The sequence below is a fragment of the Pongo pygmaeus genome, chromosome X (assembly GCF_028885625.2).
Source record: "Pongo pygmaeus isolate AG05252 chromosome X, NHGRI_mPonPyg2-v2.0_pri, whole genome shotgun sequence".
Classification (NCBI taxonomy): domain Eukaryota; kingdom Metazoa; phylum Chordata; class Mammalia; order Primates; family Hominidae; genus Pongo; species Pongo pygmaeus.
In genome coordinates, this window is record NC_072396.2 from 90,486,672 (window position 1) to 90,505,807 (window position 19,136).

At 35.7% G+C, this 19,136-nt stretch overlaps 1 protein-coding gene across 1 annotated transcript in view; it reads left to right on the plus strand.

Moving 5' to 3' along the window:
• DACH2 (dachshund family transcription factor 2) overlaps nt 1-19,136 on the plus strand; it is a 672,782-nt gene that overhangs the window by 526,424 nt on the left and 127,222 nt on the right. The window contains exon 5 of the mRNA XM_054470661.1: nt 16,769-16,927. Coding sequence (XP_054326636.1) covers nt 16,769-16,927 — 159 coding nt within the window. The remainder of the gene's footprint in view (nt 1-16,768; nt 16,928-19,136) is intronic.

The window sequence follows — 19,136 nt, forward strand, 5'->3', positions numbered from 1 at the left end:
GATGTTATCACATAGATGGAATGAGTAAATAAATAAATAAATAAGAACAATCATTAAAATGAAACATAAAATAAAAAAAAAATAGGCCGCTTTCAAGTATTTTATTATCAAGTCATAGATCTTTTTAAAAGAGCCGGCTGATTTAACTTTGACATTTTCTGGAATAGGTAGCATTGCTTTAAGTAGTGGTATCCCTTTCATCTTTGTCATTTACATATTGGTGCTGAATTCAATTGCATGACCACAAATTAGATTTCTTGGTCAGAAACAGAGAAGGTGAAAAGTAGACAAAACTATGGAGCTGCCTGTTCCCTTGGTATCTTAGGTTCCAGATCTCCATGTCCTTTTATCCTCTCCTTCTTTGGCTACACCTAGGCAACTGTATCTTCCACCATTCTCCCTGTCCTACACAATCCTACCCAAGTTATCTCCCACAAATGTTCTTTCCCACCTCCATTTCTACAATAATTTAAATTTTTTATACTTACTTTATAAAATATGTCTAAACTGTCTAGACTGCATGAGGTAAGACTGTATGAATTGAGTCATTAATCAAGTTTGGAAGGTAGTAATTGCTAGCCTGTTTTCCAAATTTGCTTTTAAGGCCTTTTGATTTGAAATCCAGTTTCTTAGGCTACTCTGTATATTGTGCATTGTTAGGATGGCAGAGCTTAGGAAGTTTGTGTGAATGTGTAGGTATGAATTACCCCCATATACATCTATGAAGAACTATTTCTTTTTACTTTGAGCTTGGATGGTGCTCTTTCCTGTTCTACAAAGTTCTAAAACATACATATTGCTACTGTTGACAATACACAAATATTTTCAACACAAGAAAACTTTAAAATGCCAATAGTTTTGCAATGTTATTAACTTTGAAGTTACTATTATTTTATAAAACTCCAAAAAGTTAAACTGTAGCATACAGACTTCGCTTTTGGTGCCAGGCATAGGTTTTATATGTCTCTCTCTCTCTCTGTCTCTGTGTGTGTGTGTGTGTGTGTGTGTGTGTGTGTGTATTCCCAAATATACTTATCATGCCAGGTTGTTGGCCTTGGAAACAAGTCTGTAAATTGGCCAAAAGCATCACACATTATTTTGCTATAAGTGTCTGCTACTTTTGCTGCACTGCCAACCCTAATAAACCGAGCCTTATTAGGTGTGTGTGGTGTGCTGGTGTGTGGTATGTGTGGTGTGCTGGTGCATACTTAACCTTACCTCCTTACAGAAATGGGTCTGAGCTTAACGGTCATTATGTATTAAAAGTTGGTAGGCTGTGGGCAATAGAGAATCTCATACTAAATTATACTGTGCAACTGAATTCAGGCTTGTATGTGAAAGAATATCTAGTCTATTAGTGATTCACAAGATTTTTATATTTAGGCAAAACAGACTCATTTGTTTATATTCTACTCCCTCTCTTGTGAGCATACTATACATCGTGTGAAGAGACCAATTCAAATAATTTAATGATAGCAAAATATTCCATTTTTAAAAAAGATCCAGACATCTCAAATTGTGCTGTTGTTAAGATCAATCTCTCTCCTCTCTCTTCCAAACCTTACTGAATTTTGAAATTGAATATTGAAACATAACTGCATGCTTTAAAACTTTTCCAACTATTGTAACTGCTCTGGAGAAACTAAAAGTTCTTAAAAATATAATTATCATCCAGCCATTAACACAAAATATATAATCATATTTTGTAAACATCCTTCTATTGTGTGTAGGTAGTAAAAACTGCAGCTAAACTATTAACGTATTAAATTGCATAAGTTAATCCAATATTTGATACTTTTCTTTGAAAAATATGTCCAAAGGAACAATCTGGAATGAAAACAAATTACCAGATACTATTTTTTACTGCCCTGTTGCCTAACGTGTGTTGAATGACCATTTGGAAAGCAAGTCAGTGCTTCTCCTTAATCACTTGAAAATTTTGTGCATATTTTAACTATACTCATCATTATTTTCTTTAAAAGAAACTAATGGCTTTTTCAACCCGTAAATGTATTTTAATTATTGAATTCGTAATGACTCATTTCTTTTTTTTTTTTTTTTTGAGACAGGGTCTCACTCTGTCATCCAGGCTGGAGTGCAGTGGTGAGATCATAGCTCACTGCAGCCTTGACCTCCTGGACTCAAGCTATCCTCCTGCCTCAGTACCTGGGACTACAGATGCATACCACCTGCCTGGCTATTTTTTTAATTGGTTTTTATTTTTTGTAAACATGGGGCCATGCTATGTTGCCCAGTCTGGTCTTAACCCCTTGGCCTTAAGCAATCCTCCTGCCTCAGCCTCCCACATTGCCACTGGTGTCAGTCCTTGCATCCAGCTGCCCTTGAACATTTCTAACATCGGTGGACAGGGAGTGGATACTATGCCTTCCATATGCATCTATGTATCTATATCTATCTATCTATCTATGTATCTATCTATGTGTCTGTCTATCTATCTATCTATCTATCTATCTATCTATCTATCTATCTGACTCCCTTCTATCTTGCTTGATATAATTTTCTTGAATTTGTTTCTTTATGATATGGTAAGCATTTCATATTAACAAAACTGCAACTTGAAAAGGATGTGTTCTTTTGTTTTGGTCAAGAAAAGCAGACAATCTTATTCTTAATGCTTGTCTAGCACACTACTTGAAAAATAATTTTAGCTGCTCAAAGAGAAGTTCAGGAATTGAGGTTAAGAAAAACAATGTTTAAAAAGTTTTCTCGGCCAGCTGCAGTTGTTCATGCCTGTAATCCCAGCACTTTATGAGGATCATTTGAGCCCAGGAGTTCAGGATCAGCCCGGGAAACAGTGAGACCCCATCTCTACAGAAAATAGAAAAAATTAGCCAGACATGGTGTTGCACACCTGTATTGCCAGCTATTCGGGAGGCTGAGCTGAAAGGATCACTTGAGCCCAGGAGTTCAAAGCTCTAGTGAGCCATGATTGCACCACTGCACTCCAGCCTGGGTGACAGAGTGAGACCCTCTCTCTCTCTCTCTCTCTCTTTCTCTCTCTCTCTCTATATATATATATAATATATATATCATATATATCATATATGTTATATATGATATATATGATATAATATATAATTATATAACATATATGATATATATGATATTATATATATGTTATTTATATTATATATATATAGTCTACTTGTGTCATTTTTATTGTATTCTGAATTAGATATATTTTCATTACTTTAAGCCCATGGCTTTTAGTACTTTTTTCTGATCATTAAAGAAGTGTTAATAATCACATTGGATGTAGTAATAATGCCTTTTCCACTTAAATTATTGTTTTCAATTGTGGAATTAGGCCTTGTATGTTCTGTCCTTCTTTTAGTGATTGGCTTCCAAGAAATACCATTATTTTCCCACTCTTTTCTCTTCAGGCATCAACTTGGCCCTTTTCCTTCAGATGCTTTGCAGCCTTACCCTCATTTTCAGAAGACAGAAAAAACACTACCCATAATTGACTCATATCATTTATATTTTAAAAAGACTTCACTTTAAAGGAGGGACGTGAATAAGAAAGTAGCTTTCCTATGCCACTTGGAATTGAGGGATTTTCTCTGAAGGCCTTCGATACTTCATGATTCCCAGGTCTGCCCACTACAGATCTCAGACTAGGCTGAGATCTTTGAAACTACCACTTTCTTAGTTCTCTTCACCAAAATGCCTCGTTTTGTTGCTCAGATTCTAAACCATGCACATTCACAATCAAAGCCTCAGTTAAAAGGACTTATATGCCTCATATCAGTAACAATTGAGGATAGTGATTTAGTGTGTGTGTTCTGGAGCCTTTCCTGGTTTGATTCTTTACTAGTGGTACAAGTGTGGGAAAATCAGTCTTTGGAGTTTCAGTTTTCTCCATAAAATGTGGCTAATTATAGTACCTATCACATGGTGTTCTGAGGATTAGGTGAATACTTTCTACCACACGTCAAGTGCCCAGTGTGCTTTCAACGTTTTTCAGGCACATAGTGTGTGTTCAGTGAATGTGATTTTCACAGGTATTAGACATATATGTGGTAAGTGTTTTGTAAGCAGTGGCCGGTAACTGATAATTGTAGTTTTAATTACTCAGTGTAGTGATAAAATCCATTTATGAATCTCTTTGATATCATCATCAGTAATTCATGAGCCCCAGTGTAATACAAGTGAAACATCCATTCCATACACTCATAGGCACTACGATCCCAGAGCCAGTAAATGTTCCATGTCAAATCTATACTTGCTATATATTGATTCTATCTATTGATTTATTTTACTTCTACTCCATTTTCTTCTTTTATTTTTCATTAAAAAACTGTATTTCCTTATCCCTTTCTTTTTTCCATATAGAAGAATTTTTGGTGATAAAATTAGAATTATTCAGTCTAATGCCTCAGCTTAACAAATATGTTTCTTTCTCTTTGTATTGTTATTTCAGGCTCTGCCATGTATTTCAATTTGTCATATTTTTCCCAGTTTTATAGATTTCTCTGAATTTGAGTCTGCGGGTTTTATCTTTATTTGGGTAAAATGATTATTTTTTTCTTGCTGAAATTCTTTCTTTTTTGTGTCTTTCATGTTCGTGTTCTATGCTTGCCTCTTTCCTCTTATCTTTTGTTTTATCTTGTATTCAGTTTAGAGCAATATGAAAATTACTGGCAAAAGTTATTCTCCATTATTTCTACCAACTTTCTCCTCTTTCTTCATATTGAATATTTTGTTCTTTCTTATCATTCTTCTTTTAAGAAGTCCTAGGATTAATAATCAATGTTTACCAGCCAAACCCAGTCTTTTCTGTACAGAGAGAGAAAAAACAAAGAGCCATCTGCTTCTGCTTTCTCAAGAGGAGAACAGGCTATATATGGTTGTTTAGTCTCACTGCTGAACCACTTGATACATTATTAAAAGTAGCCTAGTAAAGCCGTATCTGGAGTCCTCCTTTTCAATGTTTTACTGTATCCTATTATACAATCTGCTTTAAGAGCAACAAGTTAAAATGCACATGGCCATGAAAATTAATGTGGTTAACTGCAAAAATAATAGAGTTTTACCTTTGCAAATTATTCCTTTAATTCTTGGGGTCACTAGTGGTCTTCATCATCTTTTGTTAGTAGTATAGTTAAAAAGGTAGTCACCCTACAGACAGGTTAATAAAGTTAATACCCTATTTTGTCCTTTATATTCTAAAAAAACTTAAATGATAACAGCTTACACTTATTTAGTGTTTGTTATGTCTAGATATTGTATTGTTTTACATATTCTGTCTCATTTAATCCTTAAAACAACCCTAGAGCAGGTAGACTATATTTCCGTATCAGATATTAAGAAACTCAGACTCAAAGAACCCTAATGTCATTTCCAAAGCCCATAGATAGTAAATAGAGCGGCCAGAATTCAACATCAGGTCTGTCTGATGCTCCTTCCACTATGCTGTTAGGATTTTTTGAAGGATACAATTCTTCCCTCTCTATTTTGTGTCGGTCTCTATCTGCCACTTTCATAGAACTTTGCCAGTTAACCACTACCAGTCAAGTAAGATCACTTTAACCTCACCACTCCAAAGCATACAGACAAGCTGAAATCTCAACAAGAAAACTTGCTGTGTGAGTAATAATTAACTCTCACCATTGGCTGCAAAAGATCATAATGCTTTCATCTCGATTTATTGGTCAAAATAAATTCTGTTGTCTAGAGACTGCATTATGGTTTCCCTAAATAATTTTTTGATAGCTGTAAGAATTGCACTGACAGGAAGATATTTATACCTACAGAAATGATATTAGCTTATGTGCAGGGATAAAAAGAAGAGACAAACTATTCTGCCTCCTTCTATGTGGCCAGTCTTGTCCTCTGCTTTTTGGTTTAATTCATTAGCTTCTAAAGCATGGCTTATTTGGTTAAATTAACAGTGTAATAGAAAAAGTACTTTAATTATGCTTTGGGTGAGTATATATGCTTAAATTATATTATGGGTAGGGAAATATACTTAAATTATGTAGGTATATATACTTAAATTATGTTATGGGTAGGTATATATACTTAAATTATGTTACAAGTAGGTAAATCTATTTAAATTGTGTTATGGGTAGGTAAATATACATCCATAATATTACACTTTTACAACACTAATTTTTCATCTTCTTAGTTGATCTATGAAAAATGAGTGTTGTAAATATATAATATTGCACATGTATGTTTTAAAAAATTTTCTGATTGATTATGAAAAAAACTGTAAATTTGTGCCGTTTAAATTTTTTTTAATTCAAGGCAGTCATTGAAACCTTATGTTCATACACTCTACCAGGTAAATAATAAGTATGCTCTTTTAGTGTACATAAAGTAAATTTCGAGCTGTATACATGCACTAACATATGCACACAAAATAGAAATTAAATAGAAATAATTAACAAGATTAAACAAGATTTTAACTAATAAATTTTATTAATTACATAAAACTTTTAAAACATATATTCTTAGTATCAGTGAGGACAATGTGATTAATACATCAAATCTGATGACCTTTACAATATTTTACTTCTTAATGAAGGTGATAGAGTTCCTACATTGAGTAGGAGAAGTATCAGCTCTGCTATTTTATATCTCTTCTTCTGTGCTTACATTATTGTCTTCAGTCTGAGGTTGTAATGTGTTGTTCACTTTGTAAAGGCTAGTTTATTGAATCCACTCAGTTGAGTGTACGTAGAACATATCACAATGAGTTCAGAATAAATAAAAGTCTAGGGCTGCCAATGGCCAACCACTTGCCCTGCTGAAAACTCCTACTCTTTTTTTTCCTCTGGGTTCCTCTAATACTTGAGTGGTGAAGGCATCAGTGATGGTTCATATCTTAAATATTGGTGACACATAATGTTGTACTTACTTTTTGATTAACATGTAAAATAAATATTAAAACTCAAATATCTTACTCTATCTTTGTAGGTCAGCTTTTACATTTTCTAGGGTATGCATAACCTCATTTTAAGGACCTCCAATTTAAGGTATATCTTACAAGAGCACATGTCACAGCTTATAAATTCTAGGAACTAGCTCTTTAAAACAAATAATTTGCCTGTATTCTCAGTAATTGTTCAATATTTCAGAAATATGACAAAAGAGGGAAACGATAGATGGTGATTCTGCTTGGCTTCTGGTGAAGCCTCAGGGAGCTTTTATTCATGGTGGAAGGCAAAGGGGGAATAGTCACATCACATGGCAAAAGCAGTAGGAATGGAGAGAGGGTGAGGGCGAGGTTCCACACACTTTAATTAAATCTTGCAAGAACTCACTCACTGTCAGGAAGACAGCACCAAGCCATAAGGGTTCCATTCCCATGATCCTAACACTTTCCACCAGGCCCCACCTCCAGCATTCGAAATTAAAATTCAACATGAGATTTGGGTGGGGACAAATATCTAAGCTATATTGGTGGCATTATATGATTATTTACTGCGAAGTGACTTGATAATATGTTTGTCATTTAGACAGACCACATGTTATTAAGAATGAAAGAAGGAACTCAAATTCAGATAAGAAAATGCTATCACTGTCTTGAACTTAGATTTTTCGAGTCTTTCAACTTGCAATACTTACACTAGCAAGAAATGAATTCAAATTTCCAAAAAGTGTCTTGTCACACATAAACAAATTTTTCTGTACTTGCCAGAGCAGACAGGTTAGATAGAATTGAAGTGTATTTTTATTTATTTATTTTTTGAGATGGAGTCTCGCTCTGTCGCCAGGCTGGAGTTCAGTCGTATGATATCGGCTCACTGCAACCTCTGCCTGCTGGGTTCAAGCAATTCTCCTGCCTCAGCCTCCTGAGTAGCTGGGACTACAGGTGCGCACCAACATGCCCAATTAATTTTTGTATTGTTAGTAGAGACAGGGTTTCACCATGTTGGCCAAGATGTCTTGATCTCCTGACCTCGTGACCCGCCCGCCTCAGCCTCCCAAAGTGCTGGGTTCACAGGTGTGAGCCACCATGCCCAGTCATTGAAGGGTATTTTTTAAGAAAACTTCTACTCCAGGCAACATAACATAATACCAAGATAAATATGACAATTTAAAAATTGGGGGGGTTCATAGGAGAGTGAATAAAATAAGATTATCATTTGGAATTTCAAAATAATATCTGGCATAACCCCATTTTCTTCATGTCCACAATAAAATATCTTTTAACCAGAGTGTATTTTAAGTTATGCAAACTAATAGTTTGCAAGAGTTTCTCCAACCATATCATCACACTCAGCAGGTCATATGGAAGAGCACTGTGCTTCCATCACTTGTGATATAATTCCTGATACAATTAAACTAATTTTTGAAACTCAATAATGTGATGTTCAAGTTTTAGCCATTGTGCTTTAAAGTGGCACTCAGGGAATACTTACATCTTGCAACATTTTAATTTAGAAACAAAAATTTTGGGACTTTTTTTTAATTTAACATTTACTTTGTGAAACATATTAGCCTTATTTTTAGCAATATGTATGAGTTAGGTGCAATTTACTTGAGTAAGCCTGTGGTGAGTACTTATTTTTTTTTTAATTATTAAGTCTACTTTGAAGCATCAGTTCCTTTTAAATCCAGAAACAAATTTGTTCACTATTAATTTTGAAACTTTTGAACTAGACTCCTGATCTTTTTGGATGATGGTGATGATAAAAGTATAGAGTCATTTGTTTGATTTTTTTCATTTGTTTGTTTGGTTGGTGGTTTTGCTCGTAAAGATAAGGCACCCAAAAAACATATGTAAAAAAGCTCATCATCACTGGTCATTAGAGAAATACAAATCAAAACCACAATGAGATACCATCTCACACCAGTTAGAATGGCTATCATTTAAAAGTCAGGAAACAACAGATGCTGGAGAGGTTGTGGAAAAATAGAAACGCTTTTACACTGTTGGTGGGAGTATAAATTAGTATGACCATTGTGGAAGACAGTGTGGTGATTCCTCAAGGATCTAGAACCGGAAATACCATTTGACCCAGCAATCCCATTACTGGACATATACCCAAAGGATTATAAATCATTCTATGATAAAGATACATGCAAATGTATGTTTATTGTGGCACTATTCACAATAGCAAAGACTTGGAACCAGTCCAAATATCCATCAATGATAGACTGGATTAAGAAAATGTGGCACATATACACCATGGAATACTATGCAGCCATAAAAAAGGATGAGTTCACCAGGCGCGGTGGCTGACGCCTGTAATCCCAGCACTTTGGGAGGCTGAGGCGGGTGGATTACGAGGTCAGGAGATTGAGACCATGGTGAAACCCCGTCTCTACTAAAAATACAAAAAATTAGCCGGGTGCAGTGGCAGGTGCCTGTAGTTCCAGCTACTCGGGAGGCTGAGGCAGGAGAATGGCGTGAACCAGGGAGACAGAGCTTGCAGTGAGCCAAGATCGCGCCACTGCACTCCAGCCTGGGGGACAGAGCGAGACTCCGTCACAAAAAAAAAAAAAAAAAAAAAAAGGATGAGTTCATGTTCTTTGCAGGGACATGGATGAAGTTGGAAACCATCATTCTCAACAAACTATCGCAAGATCAGAACACCAAACACCGCATGTTCTCACTCATAAGTAGGAGTTGAACAATGAGAACACATGGACACAGGGAGGGGAACATCACACACTGGGGCCTGTCAGGGGGTGGGGGGCTAGGGGAGGGATAACATTAAGAGAAATACCTAATGTAGGTGATGGGTTGATAGGTGCAGCAAACCACCAGGGCATGTGTATACCTATGTAACAAAACTGCACATTCTGCACGTGTAACCCAGAACTTAAAGTATAATAAAAAAAGAAAGAAGATAATGCTTATATATTCATACAACAGTTGTAGTGCATGTTGGTCCATCCATCACACTCTCTCAGAGTCTTAGCACATTTCTTGGAACCCCTTGAGGGTTTGTATATAAACATTCTGGTCATGCAACCAAGGTATTCTTTTCTTTCTTCTTGGGTACTGCTCTGCTCAGTTTTATTCTCTTCTTTTTAAATTGTCCTTTCTGATACTCCATCTTCTTTATTTTTGTTTTTCATGTTTATTTCAGTTGTTATGTCAAGGGCCAATTGGAGGAGATGAGGCTAGTAGTAGGAAAGGTAGTTAAGAGTCTCTTGAGATGATTGTAATGTGTGAGAGTCATGAGGGTTCAAACAAAAGCAGTGTCAGTGGGAATGGAAGGGAACCCAGTGTAAAGTCAATTCCAGATAATTTGGCCACTTACACAGAGTGAATGGTTAAGAGATGATAATGATACTTATTATTAGACAGAGATCTTTGAAGGCAAGGGATTTGCCTTTTATTTCTATATTCTCAGTACCTGCAAATAGCACCTGACACATGTTAAGTACTCAGAAATTTCCCATTGAAACAATTGCATTATGCCACTAACAGATATAGGAAATAAAGGAGCAAGACCTGTTTCATTGAATAATGGTCAATTTAGTTTCAGACATGTTGAATTGAAGATGCTGTAGATACCTGTGTTTTAAATTGTTTTACACAAACTGCTTATACTCTAGGATAGCACTTTCTAGTATAACTTTCTGCAACGAAGTAAATTATCAATATCTGTGCTTCCCAATATGATAGTCCCTAGCTGCATGTGGCCTTTGAGCACTTGTAATGTGGAGCTGAATTTTTTCATTCTTTTTACTTTCTTTTAATTAATTAAAACTTATATTTAAATAGCCACAGGTGACTAGTGGCTATTGTATTGGCAAGTGCAACCCTAGCAGCTCATCAATTAGCTGCTATTATATCTCTGATTAAACTTGAAATTCCTAGACCATCGCCCTGTGGTGTGGCTCTTCCTAGGTAATGTTTTAAAGTAAAAGAGGAGATAAACTAGTTGAGACCTTCTCAATATTTTAAAGTGAATAATTGTTATCTATTTTCTATCCATATCGGTTCAAATTTCAGATACAGTGCATGATTGCACTACTGAAGTCACCAGTCTGGTAAACTGCTGAATATTCTATTTTCTGAATGCATACAGGAAAAGCAAATAAAAGAATAATATGATAAGGTTGTAGAGTATAGCACCTCTACACATACACGCCTCGTTTTCCATTCATGTGTTAGCACTTTACAATATACTAAACCCTGAATTTGTGTCTACGTGTGTGTGTACACCTCCCCGCTACACACACTTATACTATATTATTATTTAGAAAAAATAAGTCTTTAATGGTTTAATTATGATTTAAAATATCTTTCTACTACAAAATGCTTCATGCTGTGTAGATTCATCAAACAATGTGCATTTATCTAAGATTCTAGCTAAACAAATATTCTATGGCTGAGAGAACAAGCTCGATTTAGGCCGTATGCTTCATAGACCTCTTCCCATTTGACTTCTTTTTCTTTGCCTTATGTACATAATATTACTGGAAACATGATCAATTTAGACCTATATTTTCAAATAATCTGACTTATATGTTTTGTAGTAGCTACAAAAGTTTCAATGTAAGTACAGCTTTTTATAAACACTTCTATTTTTCACAGTCAAGGCCATAGTTTTGAATTTAATAATTACCTTATATATTTTTTCCTAGTAGGTGGCTTTTAAATTTGTACATTGCAAAATATAGTAGCAACTGCTACTATAGTATTCCTCTAAAATATTAAGTTACACTCAACTTGAATTCATAAGACAGAGATCATTTTTAAATTATGAAACTGTTGCGTATGACTCACACAATTCTAGTAGTCTTAGAAACTCAAACCTACAGAAATTAAAGCTTATGCATTTATAAAGAGGATCACTGATCCCTATGGGTGGATGAGGAAGACTGTTTACTAAATTGTCTTGATTCTCTTCAGTGAATATTTTATTAGCTTCCTTCACTCATTCTTAACAACATGGTGCTAAGGTGAAGAATGATTGCTTGGAATTTTTATTTAGAGCCTTACTGCTGGATTTCCTTTATATTCATTTGAAACATTTTGGTGTTTGGGTGTTTTAGCTTGTAGGCTTATGCTAATTTGTTTGAACACATCATAATGATCTTTGCTATTGATTTTCACAAACCTGACCATAGTAAGCATTCTGCTATTAGAATGGGAAATGCAGAAGTGCTAATTAGACAAAATTTTAGCAAATTAAAAAATTAAAATACTGCTTTGGGTCCCACCCATGATATGCTCCTGCTCCTTTTTCAAGTTATTATTTTTAACTAAATGGATAAAAAGGTCCTTTTTGTGTCTTAAATTCCATGTTTCTGTTGTAAGGTCCCCATGATTCATAGGTCTCTGTCCTCTACCCACTTATCCTACAAAGAAAATGCAACAAAAACAAATAACCTTCTGGGAACCCTAACATTTTAAAATGGGTTTTTTAAAAAGGTCTAAATTGCAAACTGAAGAGTTTCTGACTAAGGCAATAGAAGTTTGTCAGATGCCTTGTTAAATTAATGTTTCCCCATAGTGAATCACTTTATTGTTCTTACACTGATTCTAACTAAGAATATATACTTCTACGAAGTAAGGGCTTATAAAAAATGTAGTTCTCTCTAGCTTTCTTATTGGTAAAGTTGGGATTAAATTAGTTAGTGTTAATGTAGCAATAGTTGCTTGTAATACTGTTTATTGTGTTACATTCTTTACTGTCATCAATTTAGTTTTACTAAATATTGTGCTAAAACAGTGATAAGTAGTTGATATGGAAAAGCTCAAATAAATTATTCAGTTAATAGGGATTTGCTGCATTTTCTACATCATCTTTACATACTTAGGACTGTGTTGGGTTACGTTTATACTTAATACAAAATTTCTTGAAGACTTAAAGAGGTTACTTTATTTTCCCAAACCCACTGCTTACCGTGCTGGCCTCTTAGTCATGCCTTGTTAAAAATGCTGTTCAGTTTCTCTCCTCTTTACTGGAGGAATTCCCTCACAAAGCTAGTATGGTCTGGTTCCAACAAATGTGCATACTTTAGTGTTATGGGCTGAATCATGTACCCCTAAAATTCAGATATTGAAGCCCTAACCCCTAGTTGCTTTGAAATGTGACTGTATTTGTAGCTAAGGCTTTTAAGGAGGTTATTAAGTGTATTTTAAAATAAAGAATCTAACTCTATTACTTGTAACTCAAAGGATAAATGATTGAGGGGATGAATACCTCATTCTCCATGATGTACTTATTTCACATTGCATGCCTGTATCAAAACATATCAGGTACTCCATAAATATATACACCTATTCTGTAACCACAAAATTTAAAAATAATAACAATTTAAATGGATAAATAAATCCGGCCTAGAGTGGATTCTAATCCAGTCTGCTTGGAGTTCTTATAAGAAGAGGAAACTTGTGCATAAAAGAGTTACCAAGGATGAACTCGCACAGAGAAAAGAGCATGTGAGGACATAGGGAAAACACAGTCATCTGCAAACCATAGAGGAAAGCCTAAGGAGAAACTAATCCTGCCAAAACCATGATCTTGGACTTCTGACCTCCAGAACTGTGAGAAACTAAATTCTTGTTGTTTAAGCCATCCTGTCTGTGGCAGCCTTAGCTAACTACTGCATTTGGAGGTAGACAGACAGACAGATAGATAGGATGAGGAAAGTGGATACCCAAGCCTTCAAAATAGTGGTTAATGAAAGGCTGACTGTAGCTTAGATTAGTCAAAATACCTTGCTAGTTTTAAGGGCAATGGGTATTACTGCATCTTGACAAAGAGGCATAAAAAATGCAAATATTGGGGTCACTGAACATTCCAGATTGAGTCATAATTAATGTTTACACTTAAAAATGATAAGAGATTTAGGTCAAAAGACAAAAATGTGTTCAGAGCATTCATACCTCCTAATCCAAATATCTAGAATGTTCCACACTCCTCAGCCACTCGATTCATATACAGTTGCCTTTACATTGCAGGATAATACTTACATCCACATTTGGTGGAGGTGGGAAGAGATGGAAACTACCTTTTCTTTTTTTTTATTATTATACTTTAAGTTCTAGGGTACCTGTGCACAATGTGCAAGTTTGTTACATATGTATACATGTACCATGTTGGTGTGCTGCACCCATTAACTCATCATACATTAGGTATATCTCCTAATGCTATCCCTCCCCCTCCCCCCGCCCCACCTTTTCTATCATTAACATAGTAGTTAACAAAGGTGTGAGCTGTTGGAAAATGTGTATCCAAAGTTCTCATCAAAACATACACAAAACCATATTGAAATCCTTTGATAAGATTTTAAAAGCATTTCTATTCAAGCTTATTTGGAAAATGTGATACACAAACCATGAGAATACTACCTAATGTACCATTTAATATTAAATGTAGAGTAAACAGTTTTAAATTTATAAAATAAATATTGATATAATCTCAGCTCCAATATTGCTGTGTTGCTGTTGCTGCTGTGATAGTGCAGTACTATATTATTATCATATGGTATAATTTAATGTCTTCTAAATGTATCTTCTTTTGTCAATATTTTGCTCATTTTATAAATTACAGTTCTGCAGTGGTGGGGTAATTCATATCTTGAACACAGTGCTAAAATGATGTAGTGCTTCCATTTTTGCTCAGCAATTGATCTTTCAAATTTTTGCATTTTCTGGTATTAATCATGTTTATTGGCCTAATGTTTCTATAAAGAATTCTCAGTGTTGCAGTGGTTACTTTCATAGTTTATTAAAATACTCCCTTCCCCCACCATCTCTCTTCATTACAGTATAACAATGTCTTATTGATTTTAATTGAAATTCCAAATTTGTTAACACTAAAATATGTCAATGCACCAAACCATAAATTACTTTCTTGCTCTTAAGCACATGCTGTACAACAGCCAACATCTGGATGAAAAGAGAGAACAAGTGGTAATCATAGAAGTATTGCATGTTTTCAATGAACATAGCAGACCTCAACATGATCAAGGGAATGATTTCTGGTCCATTAAACCAGTCTATCAAATTCAACCAAATTTCCTACCTACTAAGCTTTCATGCATCTTATCTGAATGGCTTATAGCAGGACCCCAACCAGTAACTGCTAATTTCTTCCCACGTTTGATTGGAAAATCTGTGTCCATATCAGCAGGGCCAGATACCCTTCAATCTTTACATATACTGTGCTAGAATCCGGTGTTTCCTTATCTCAGCTCATCTAGTTGGAGGCTCATCAAGACTCTCACTTTTGGATTAGAGATTAACTTTGGCCACAAAAGAGCTTGAAAGAATACCGAAGAGGAGGACTGGAATAAGGTTCTTCCTCTTCAGGACTGGGGTAAAAGTGGATGAGTGGACAGGAAGGTTAAACAATCCTTTCAGAGATTCTTAGCATGTAATTTGCTTGAATAAATGTTAAATCTTGAGGGGGGATACCAATTGGGCCTGAAGACATTTCCCTGAAAAGTTTACAACTCTCAAAACTGCTTTTGCAAATGTGGTTTTTGAAATAAAAGTATAAAAATGTTTGTCCCCTTTGACTCAAATTCCACTCAGGGAATTAATTGATTCTAAGGAAATAATTTAAATGAATGTTTTTGTTATAATGTAGACTATAATAGTGACAATTGGAAGCAAAGTCCAGTGTTTAATAGTCATTACCCTTTGTAGATATGATACCTGAAGCGACATGACAGGCTGCTTATAATGTAAAAATGGGTATCCATATGAACAAAGTGTGGGAGGGAACTCAAAGAAGTGAAAATAATCACAATATTCAATGTTGTGGATATGAGTATGTTGATTTTTCTACCTTAAAAAAAACATTAAATATACGTATTTTACAGAGCTCCCAAGAGTCCCAAGCCTAAACCCCACACACAGTGTCAGAGTTTTAGGCAGTAAGTGGGCTGGTGTGAGCCAGGTAGAGTGCTAATGTTGCAGTCCCAGCATGGGAATGGAGGCGGAACCACTGACCCCTGAATGAATGAAGCACATCAAGCAAATAGATGGAGCTGCCTGCACAACCATTTTGTTTTCTAAAGCCAGACTATCTGCTCCTGCAGTTATTGGAATCCCACCCTTTACTCTCCTGTTTAAAGTATTCTCTTGAAAGAATGTCCTGGAAATTATTCTGTGTTTGTTTTCCATATGGTTTTAAGCAATGGTTCTATCCCCCATAGTATGCTAGACACCAGATAAAATAGCTATGCCAATGTAGATCATGATAATACAGTATTCTGCATTTATATACACTTTACCTGACTCTCTAGCATGAAGGATCAAAATAAGTATAATTTCAAATTGGAAGGAATGGTTTCCTATTTTCGTCCAGCTTATTTTACACAAAACTCTAGTGTGTATGAATAGATTTGCTTCTCTGAGTGACCTGAGAAGAAAAGATCATTTTGTTTCTTACCATGTATTTTTGCATGTTGTCATGCTCTTACAAATGAGTGTGTTCTTTTTCAGTGATCAGTACAGTCCTTTAAAATATAATATGTGTATGTTAAAGGTTTAGAATACAAGGCAGTGGTGGTCAATTAATGTTCCTCAACATGTAAGTGCTTCTAAAAGCTATTCATTATGATTCCAGATTTGTTGAGACTACCAACAAGTCAAGAGTGCCTATACTATTATTGAGAATGATTTGGCCTTCCCAGAGGCAGCTTACATCTCTAGACTATTGAAAGTTTTTGAAACTGTCATAAAAATGAGTTAACTGTGTTCAATAATAATTTTCTAAGAGGTAGTATTCATGATTACAGCCCTAAAAGGGAATTTTAAAAAGCTTTCTTATGGAAAGTTGTCAAGTTGAAATATGTTTATATGAATATTTTTCAGGTGGAAGTGAATCCTCCTGGGATAAGGATAAGATGCAGTCTCCATTTGCTGCACCTGGACCCCAACATGGAATTGCTCATGCAGCCCTAGCTGGCCAGCCAGGCATTGGGGGTGCGCCAGCCCTCAATCCACTGCAGCAGAACCACCTGCTAACCAATAGTATGTATACTGTCCTCACAAAACTGGGTGTGTTGAACAAAATACTATCCAAGACCTACTAGAAACCTTTGGCTGGCAGGGCTTAGTCTATTTTTCTTCAGTAAGGTTTAACAATTTAATATCAGAAGGGGAGGTAAAGAAGGACTCACTTTCCCTCTTTACCTCCCCTTCTGATATTACATGGTTAAATCTTAGATACATGTAAGGGTACATGGGAGGTACGTGGAAAGTAGAGGTACATAAATAGAGGTACATGGGAGGCTATGTATCACAGTAGTTAAGAATATTGGCTAAAGTCACACAAACTTGTGTTTGAATTCCACATTTTGAATTTTCTTTTTTTAATGGAGTTTTGCTCTTGTCGCCCAGGCTGCAGTGCAATGGCGTGATCTCGGCTCATTGCAACCTCTGCCTCCTGGTTCAAGCAATTCTCCTGCCTCAGCCTCCCAAGTAGCTGGGATTACAGGCATCTGCCACAACGTCCAGCTAAACTTTTTTGTATTTTTAGTAAAGACGGGGTTTCACCATGCTGGCCAGGCTAGTCTTGAACTCCTGACCTCAGGTGATCCACCCACCTAGGCCTCCCAAAGTGCTGGGATTACAGGTGTGAGCCACCACACCCGGCCACATGTTTTGAATTCTACATCATTGTTAGACGTTGGAGAAGTCACCTAACCTTTCCAAGCCTTAATATCCACAACTATAGACTGTGGATAAAAATACATCCACTTAAGGTTACCGTGACGTCTCCAGATAATAAAGTAAAATATGTTAACAGTGAATTGCATATAGTAAGTACTGTATATATCACAAGTAGTATTATTACTTAGCAATCACACTATAGCTAATGTATACAAATTCAGGTTTACATGATGTTTTAGGGACTTCAAAGACTCACAAGTCTTTCTGCAGCAAAGCAGATCTTGTGTATATTACTTTTGTATATATCTTACTTTTCTTACAAATGGATAATCCAGGATAGGGTTTCATTACTCTCTTCCCTGACATTTTTATTCTCCCATTCTACCTTAGGATTAAGGCAACAGAGGAATTCTAAGACATTTTAATATGATGTTCCAAATCTTAGTGAAATTGGTCAGTTACTAAGCACACAAAAATAAGTTATGGTGTGTTACTTTAAAGTGGTTATAATATCAAGCATAAAATGTCCCATACAAAATGAAATGTTAAGCAAAAGCAAATGAAATGAATGCCAGAAAAGTTATAAATATTATGTTATGAAAAGTTAAAAAAGGACTGATTAAAGTAGATTCAGGTTATAAAGAGGGTAATTTAGAAGACTTTGGCCTCTAGTCTGACATATAAAGAGCTTGGAAGTCATTACTCCCATCCTTGCAACTAGAAAAAAGATAAACAATCTGAAAATCACTAACTCTTATTAAAGCCATCAGAGTTTGAGGTCACAGAGCCGCACCATGCTGGAAACTAGAGAGAAAGGCAGCACAACTCATAAGGAGAAGAAGCCACAGCTAGATTCTGGTAGAAGTATTTAAAAGATAATTGAGTAATTGCAGGAGACTCACTGTAGATCTAGCTCGAGAGACAAAAACTCATGGGGGCCCTGTCTTATGGGGCCCCTACACTTTCATGAGTTTTATTTCTAGGAGCTATACCAGATTCTCAGGGTGAAGATATGAGAAAATTCCCCTCATGTTTCTAGCAAGGGGAAAGGAAAAGTAACAACTTTGAAATATGCTCATAGTGCTCTGTTCTCCTGAAGGCCCGTCCTCAAAGAAAACTATTTTACCAGAACGTAAACTACTTGGTTTTGCTAGAGCCTAATTGACCTGAGGAAAGGGATATACTAACCTCCAACACCCTCTAGCTTTTATGTAAGGGGAAAAGAATAGTACAATTCCAGCAGCCTTAAGCCTCTTGTCTCACCTAAGGACTTACGGGAGCTAAAAATCACTTGTGAAAGTCACAGCCCAAGGATACAGGCTCACTAAGGGACTAAGACCTAATCATAAGATTATAGAATGTTTGTTCTCTCACATTTAACTGTCGCTACAGTAGTGCTCGTGTATAACAAAGGGGGATTACAGCTTAAAGAGCTGGAATTTTCAGACCCTATTTATGACAGGTTCTCTAGGGAGAAGCAAAAATAAGGAGGAGAGAAACAAGACTAGAGGAAAATGTAGACACTAATGCCACAGGTAGAGCAAGCATTTATGATAGCCTAACTCCC